Here is a 7,460-nt window from a genome sequence, read left to right as displayed (position 1 = left end):
ACAAATATGACCAGTGCACATTACTACAGATACATGAGGAATTATTAATATTGAATCAAGTTAAACTGTCACTTACCTACAAATATACTGATTAGACTATAAACTAACCAAAATAACACCAACTATAAATAATAACTGCCAAAGCTGAATGATGATTACAGTTGACATCTAAACACCAGTTTAGTGCATCCAACAGGAATCAGATATATATATTAAACAAATGTACATGATAATAAAAATATATTTTACAATTAACAATTCAAACAGTAAATAATCACTTACATTTGTCATATACACACAATCTTTAAGGCAGCAGGACCGATGGTCAGTTGGAAGCTTGTTGGAACACAGTTGTTAGACAAAGGGAACAAACTGAGTGCATCAGTCCTAATCATACACAGCTGGGCAGTGAGGTGGAGTGGCAGGTGAAAGGTCAAGTGGGAGGGAGTAGAGGATCATGGGAAACTGAGTTCTAGGGTGACTAACTCTTTTCTACAAACTGAAACAAAAGTCTTCTGACAGTACAACAGATTCCACTGCCACACTGACAGTCTGTCTCAATGTGTTTGAACCCTAACCATCATCATCATCATCATCATCATCATCCTCATCATCATCATCATCACCTCTAACTGAGCTGGTCCACTGTTACAGAGATTTTCACTGGTAAAATCTTCAGAGGGAGTTCTTTTCTAGTGTTAAAGTATGGAAACAGCCTGTCAGTGAAGGTGTGTGTGAAGGTGTGTATGTGTGTGTTAGTATCAGGATCAGAGAATGACAGTTTTCCTCTGTTCCAGTCCAGATGCAGTCTGATCCTCTGGAGCTTCTTCTTCACTGGGAGATTAGTGCCTGGATCTGATGGGGAGTATGCTGTGTATTCACCATTATATAACCATATTATCCATAATCCAGACTCTATGTCTCCCTTCCTCTGGACAGACTCTGCTAACACACCCAGTTCCCAGTATGTATTGTCTCCAACCTCAACATCCCAGCTGTGAGTTCCTGAGTTAAAGCCCTCAGATCCCAGGACAGACCTGAACCAGTCAAACCTCTCTGTGTTTTCAGGAAGCTGCTGTTCTTCTCCACGTCTCACACTGGTCAGATCTTCAGACAGGATGAGTTCTGGATAGGCAGTGTTTGGGTCCAGAATCACAGGAGTGTAGGAGACCATCTCCTTCATCTTGTCCCAGACTGTGAAGCTCAGGTTGCCCAGGTGTTTGGCCTCGTCTATCAGAGCTCCTGAGACCAGCTGTGGATCCTCCAGCAGGGGGCGCTGGACTCTTTCCACTGTAGCCTTGTAGTTCTGCAGGAACGAGACGTCTTCAGCTCTCAGCTCCTTCTCTATGGCTCTGACTGTGTCTGAAAGAGCTGCTATCTCTCTGCTCAGACCCTCAATCTTCTCCTTCATCGTCTGACTCTTCTGCTCCTCTTCCTCCCTCAGTGCAGTGATCCTGGCCTCCTCTTCCTCTTGTAGAAACTGGTGAAGCTTCTTAAACTGCTCCTTAATCTGACTCTCTGTGTGTCGGACCTGGACCTTAATGTGTTCTGCTGTTTGATCACAGTTTCCTTTAACTTCATTAAAGAGCTTCAGTTTCTTCTTTAAGTGCTTCAGTGATTCCTGAAGTTCCTCCTTGTGATGCCGTGCAGCTTCATCGATGGGTCTGATTCTGTGGTTGGTGTGTGTTTCTGAATGCAGACAGACAACACACACTGTCTGCTGATGGTCCAGACAGAAGAGCTTGAGTTTCTCAGAGTGCAGACTGCAGAGAAGCTCAGATCCTGCTGAAGCTCTCTGATCTCTCTCCAGTAAGAAAGCCTCACACAGGTTCTTTAACACCAAGCTACAAGGTGGATTATTCTTTGAAGATCTTCTCTTACAAATTGGACAGTCATGTATTTGTTTCTCTGTCCACCAGCTCTGCAGACATGCTTTACAGAAGCTGTGGCTACATGACAGGAGGACAGGATCTTTAAAGATGTCATGGCAGACAGAACAGGAGAGCTCCTCCTCTGATATGGAAGACATTTTCTCTCTGAGTGAAGCTGAAAACTCACCAGGCAGACCAGTCAAACAAGAAGTGAGTCAGTCAGTTGTGGCACCACTCCCTCCTCTGGAAAGTTAACTGGAAGTTACTTTCACTTTGAGTCGTGTTTCTCTAAATCTCCTGTTCAGTGTGAGGATTCAGCAGCAGGTTGAAGTGGCAGTATTCCAGTATTCCAGTATTCCCAGTATCCCAGTATTCCCTCCTGTAGCTGTCCTCCCTCAGTGGAAGTCGTGGGTTTGGTCTGAAGGTGAATCTTATCGTCTGTCTCTCGGTGTGTGTGTCTCTTCTCAGTGAGGAGAGGAATAATGACAGCCTGTTTCCTGGTTTGTCTCAGGTGAAGCAGGTAAGGGGCGGAGCTTTGTCACGCTAAGAATGATTAACAGTCAATACCATGTGATTTGGCAAATGTGACTCAAGGCAGGGGCGGATCCAAAAGGGTGGCTGTGATTGGCCACCCTTGGTGCCACATCAAATTCTCTTGTACATCATTGGCTGTTTAACTCTGATTGACACATTGAAATTGCCTGAAATGTAAGATTGTGTTGTTTTAAGTGACCAAGGCTTCCTTTTAGCGAGAAAGAAGAGCTGAAGAGTGACAGGTGTTGATGTTTTGTTTCATTTTTTCCAGATATTTCACATCCTGTCCAGAGTCTGTTTTTCACCTAAATAATCACTGGACATACAAGTCAAATGAGTCTTTGCAGTGATAGAAACTTTGTCCTGCAGGTAATAATTTGTTTAATTAAAGGGTAACTTCGGTATTTTTCAACCTGGACCCTATTTTCCCAACTGTGTGTGTCTAAGTAACTAATGGGGACAACAATTTTTGAAATTGGTCCAGTATTGAGCAAGATGGCTTCAGCCGGCAGCCGTGAAACAGGCTGCAATGTAATCCACTGACAGGCTCAGATTGTTATTATAAGTGTCTGACAACATTATGGAAAGGACCCGATACAGAAATGAAACGTTCGTCCTTACCTAAATACCGAAGTTACCCTTTAATTTGAGCATATTCAAATTTATTTGCTGAATTTTGAGTAAAGACAATTGATTAAAAACAGTCAAACTACTGTATATTGCACTATAGTTCATTTTTAACTCTCAACCTCATTTTGCTTTTTTTTAACCATATTTTTTATTCAGGAATAGCAAAGTGCAGATATATATGACAAAAGAGATCAGGCATATCCACACTTACCTTTCATTTTATCTTTTTTACCCCCCTATACTCTAATCCCCGAACCCTTTAGCTCCCACTGCCTATAAACAATCTATGAAGATTAAAGTAGAGATTAATGAATGTGTATACACATATGTACATACAGTCAAACATAAACACATAGTTCTACATCCACACATATATGCACGTACAAATGTATACACATATGTACTTATCTATATGCATGCATATTTAATTTAATTAGCAAAACATGATAAATGAATAAATAAATAAATATACATATACATAAATATATTTGAAAAAGAGAAACCTGCACCAATCAGTTGATCTGGACTATGTCTCACATGGACATTATGCACCTATTGACTTTATCCTTGGACTCAACTTACACAGGAGTTTTTATTACACAGGACTTAATGCTCAGCACCACTTTAAACACTTGAGACACTTTTAATTTTAGTCTTATAGTTTTTAATTATTAATATCAGGGTTATTATGTTGAATATTTGAACTTTCTGTGTCTCCTGCTCTGTCCACTCTGGAGACAATGAGTCCAAACTGTCTCCAAAAAATATCTCCAAATCATAGCTGCTGCACAGCAGTGAGTCGGGGCCATAGAACTAAGCCATACTTCAAAAATGTCAAACATAGGCCTACATGTATATCTTATATATAAGCATAAACAGAATATCAGATACAACATCCCGTATATCAAAATCTACATCACCTATGTTCAAAAATATTGTATTAAGTTAGAGGAAAAGAAGAAATCTAAAATTCATGTAAGAAAATTGGGTCTTAACACCCTTCTATAAAAAGTCAGCTAGATCAAATCACAATAAGGAAAAAATCACAATAAGGAAAAAAAGGAAAAAACACACAATAAGGAAAAAAGACACACCTGTTGTATTTATATAATTAAACATTTTTACACATATGTGTGTCAGGGTCTAGAGAAATACCTATACATGTAGGGAGAGCCATCATGATATTACCACCATTTTTATAATTTATTTTAGAGAAAATGTTTGATCTGGTCTGCATATTTGTCAATAATATAATATAGCTATTTTTGGAACAGCTGGACTGCAGCCCAGCAGCCACTGCTGCACGGCCCGGTGCCGGTCCGCGGCCCATGGTTTGAGAACCACTGTTCTAGCAGACAATACAGTGCTGTGCAACAAACAAAGACTTACCAGATATTCCCAATACACATCCAGTATAATCCCATACTTCCTTTATGATCTGTGTTGTTGAAATTCACTTATTAGGCTACAACGACCAATTTCTCCACCGACGGTTTGACTTTCTCCATATTTGTTGTTGCTATGGTTGGTTGGACATGAGGATGAAATACAGGACATGACGATGTTGAAAGTGACGCATCCTTTTTAAAGAGCAAATCAGCACTAAATCACATTATTTGAGCTGTAAACAAGGTTATTTATACCGAATAGCATAACTCCTGTGCTTAATTTCAACATTTTTCAAAATAAGTCCCGCATCTGCAACTTTGTAGAGTATTGGTATTATATGTGAACACATGTAGATGAATATGTGTATATATGTAGGTCCATACAGGAGTGATTCTCAAACTTTTTCATATCAAGGACCCCTAATTTAGTCCATATTAGAGCCACGGACCCCCATTTGATGAGATCTGAAAATATTTTTATTGTCAGATATTATTTTGTCCAGAATCCCATGACTGTCTGTATTGTAGGTAGAGAGATAACAGAGAAACTATGATCAGAACAGTCATTCTACTACATTCTCTAATTCTGTTAACTTCTTGTAAATTAAATAATGCTGAAGTTTAACAATTCATCAATTTGCTGGGGACCCCCTGGAACCCCCTCAAGGACCCCTAGTGGTCCCAAGACCACACGTTGAGAACCACTGCCATACAGGATATGTGCCAATGTATGTAGGTTATATGTGTGTATGTATGTATGTATGTATATATGGTATGTGTGTGTCAACAATTATGTGCTGTATTATTATGAATTATTGTATGCTTAAATGTTTTTAATGTGGACTCTTGGAAGATTAGCCAATGGGCTAAAAGAGATCCAAATAAAATCAAAATCAAATCTGCTTTGAGGAAAATCACTGTTGCTCTGCTCTCTATGGGCTGAAGCGTCTGGCCACGCCTCCATCAGTGATGTCACAGCAGGTATTTGGCCTTTGGCAGCGTCAAATGCTTTGCAATCAGGAAATCATTACCGGCCCCGAAGTGGAGATGAGTGATCTGAATGGATCGGGAGTCCGATGGGCGGGGAGTTTTTGTTCCAAAACAGAGTCAAATAGTGAAAGTTTTTTATTTCCGGGCCTCAGAGGAAACTGTCCTTCAACCAGGGAAGCAGGTTTGAATCCCCACATGGCTCCCTGCTGTGTTTGAAACCAAAACTTTCTGTCTGATGGTATTTCATGAGCATGGCAGCAGGAGCAGCCTTCTGTCTGCCAGGCCGAGGCAGAGGTTGAAAAGCAGGCGTGTCACCCAGAGGTCGCCGGTTCAAATCCTGTGAGTCTGGAAAGGGGGAAAAGTAAATGAGAAACGCTCACTCTTCCCCTCAACACTTGAGCAAGGCAGTTCCCAGGTGTGAAACTGAGAGTGAGGTGGTGCTGGAAAACAGCACGCACGCTCTGTCAACCTTCACTGGTTCAATAAAGGTTTGGAAAACAGACATGGGGAGCAGCAGGGCGGCCTGAGGGTTAAAGAGACCGGAGGACAAGGACTCAAGCGTCCTCCCTGCTGAAGTGTCTTTGAGCAAGACACTGAATCCCTGCTGTGGATTGGTTGTGAAGCACTTTGTAAATCTGTCTTGAAAAGTGCTACGCATTATATATATTATTATTTCTGTCACAACAAGAAGATTGCCGGTAAAGAACTGGAATGTATATCATTTAGTAATATTCATGAGTATGATTTTATTGATTTGAAATCTAAACCCCACGGTCCGAACGGAAGAGGACCGAGGCCGCTGGTCTTTGGCAAACCTTTTGCAAGATTGTGGTCTGCACTCGAGTCCACATGGCGTGTTCACACCTGTCACGATGATCCAGACTTAACAAAACGTTTGATATTAGTGTGAAAGCCGTCTATAAAAAGTAATATCTGCTGTTTGCCTCTGTAGGACGGTTTGTCTGAGGCTGCAGACGCTGCTGAGGCTCTTCTCCTTCAGTCTGTGCTCTTCTTTAAAATCAGACAACCTGACAGAGACAAAAAGATAACACAGAAATTAGCCGCATCACTAGCGATCCATTACTTTCTAATAACCTGTCCTCTCCTACTAGCTGCTTTGCTAAATGAACAAAGTACACACTGACACTACAGAGGGAGACGGGTTTAAAAACTGACTTTCCACCATCAACAGAAATACAAAACTGTTGAGACTGGACAGAAACAGGATAAGTGCATACTGCCCTCTGCTGGCAGTCCTTATTATGCTTTTTACATCTTATTTTTCACAGTTTTACTTTCATTCATTCAGATCCACACCTTCACACTGGGAGCTGAGCAGCTGGGGGTTCAGTGCCTTGCTCAAGGGAAGCTCAGAAGCAGCAGTTATTAAGGAAGGGAGAGTACAGATGTTCTCATTCAGACTGAGGATTCAAGGAAATCCAGGAGCGCTGCCACCGGGAAGTGAAACAAGTTCCAGTTACAAATCAGCAGGACGATGAAAACCACCTGGAAGAATTTAAAGATCTGGGAACCTAAAGGACGGATCAGAGAGTCACAGCAACATGTTTAGGTTTCTGTTTTTCTGTATTCTGACATGAAGTCTACTGCAGGGACGCAGAGGAAATAAACCCTGATGTCAGGCTGGTCATCTGCAGGTAAAAGTCAAGACAAAGAAACCAAATGTTTTCAAATGTTTTCAAATGTTTTCAGCCCATCAGGAGATCAACGGTGACTGTTTCCTTAAAATTGATTTTTTAAGCAAACTCTTTCAGTTTAAAAGAATATTTTTTTTACCATCTCAGCTTCCTAATATCCTTTTCCCTTCTGATGGTTTGAGTCAAATTCAACCAAACATCCGTGTTGGGAGGAAGTTATTAACTAAAACTAAGATGAAAATAAGATGTTAAAAAAACATTGTCATAAACTGAAATAAAAATTAAAGCAAGACTTTGTAAAAACAAACAAAAAAATAACTAAAACTGAACTAAAACTATCAATGTCTTCTCTCTGTCATCTCAATTTTCTCAGATTTTATGAATCCCTCATA

At 40.5% G+C, this 7,460-nt stretch overlaps 1 protein-coding gene across 2 annotated transcripts; it reads right to left on the bottom strand.

Annotated features, from left to right (window-relative positions):
- Nucleotides 1-243: 243 nt before the first annotated feature.
- On the bottom strand, nucleotides 244-2,338 carry LOC139661033 (E3 ubiquitin-protein ligase TRIM39-like). Of its 2 annotated transcripts, none has more exons than XM_071539351.1 (2): nucleotides 1,849-2,338; nucleotides 244-1,785 (listed from the first exon to the last, which is right to left on the bottom strand). In XM_071539351.1, the coding sequence occupies exons 1-2, from the start codon at nucleotides 2,027-2,029 to the stop codon at nucleotides 629-631; spliced, it is 1,338 nt and encodes a 445-aa protein (XP_071395452.1). In that variant the 5' UTR covers nucleotides 2,030-2,338; the 3' UTR covers nucleotides 244-628. The 2 variants fall into 2 exon arrangements, with proteins under 2 accessions (XP_071395452.1, XP_071395454.1); XM_071539353.1 differs by having other exon boundaries at nucleotides 244-1,800; nucleotides 1,882-2,338.
- Nucleotides 2,339-7,460: the final 5,122 nt, after the last annotated feature.

This window comes from Centroberyx affinis, unplaced genomic scaffold, assembly GCF_046629955.1.
Source record: "Centroberyx affinis isolate AG114_WGS23_722 - 3 ecotype Tasmania unplaced genomic scaffold, CSIRO-AGI_Caff_v1 ptg003437l_1, whole genome shotgun sequence".
Taxonomy (NCBI): domain Eukaryota; kingdom Metazoa; phylum Chordata; class Actinopteri; order Beryciformes; family Berycidae; genus Centroberyx; species Centroberyx affinis.
Note: the sequence above shows the minus strand (reverse complement) of the source record. Positions and strands in the feature narration are given on the sequence as shown.

What these genes read in the sequence shown, in the direction of transcription:
- LOC139661033 (XM_071539351.1), bottom strand. Translation starts at nt 2,029, where the DNA reads ATGTCTTCCATATCAGAGGAGGAGCTCTCCTGTTCTGTCTGCCATGAC. An exon ending in TTCAAAGAATAATCCACCTT is followed by an intron (nt 1,786 to 1,848) that starts GTAGCTTGGTGT and finishes AGAGAGCTTCAG; the next exon opens with CAGGATCTGAGCTTCTCTGC.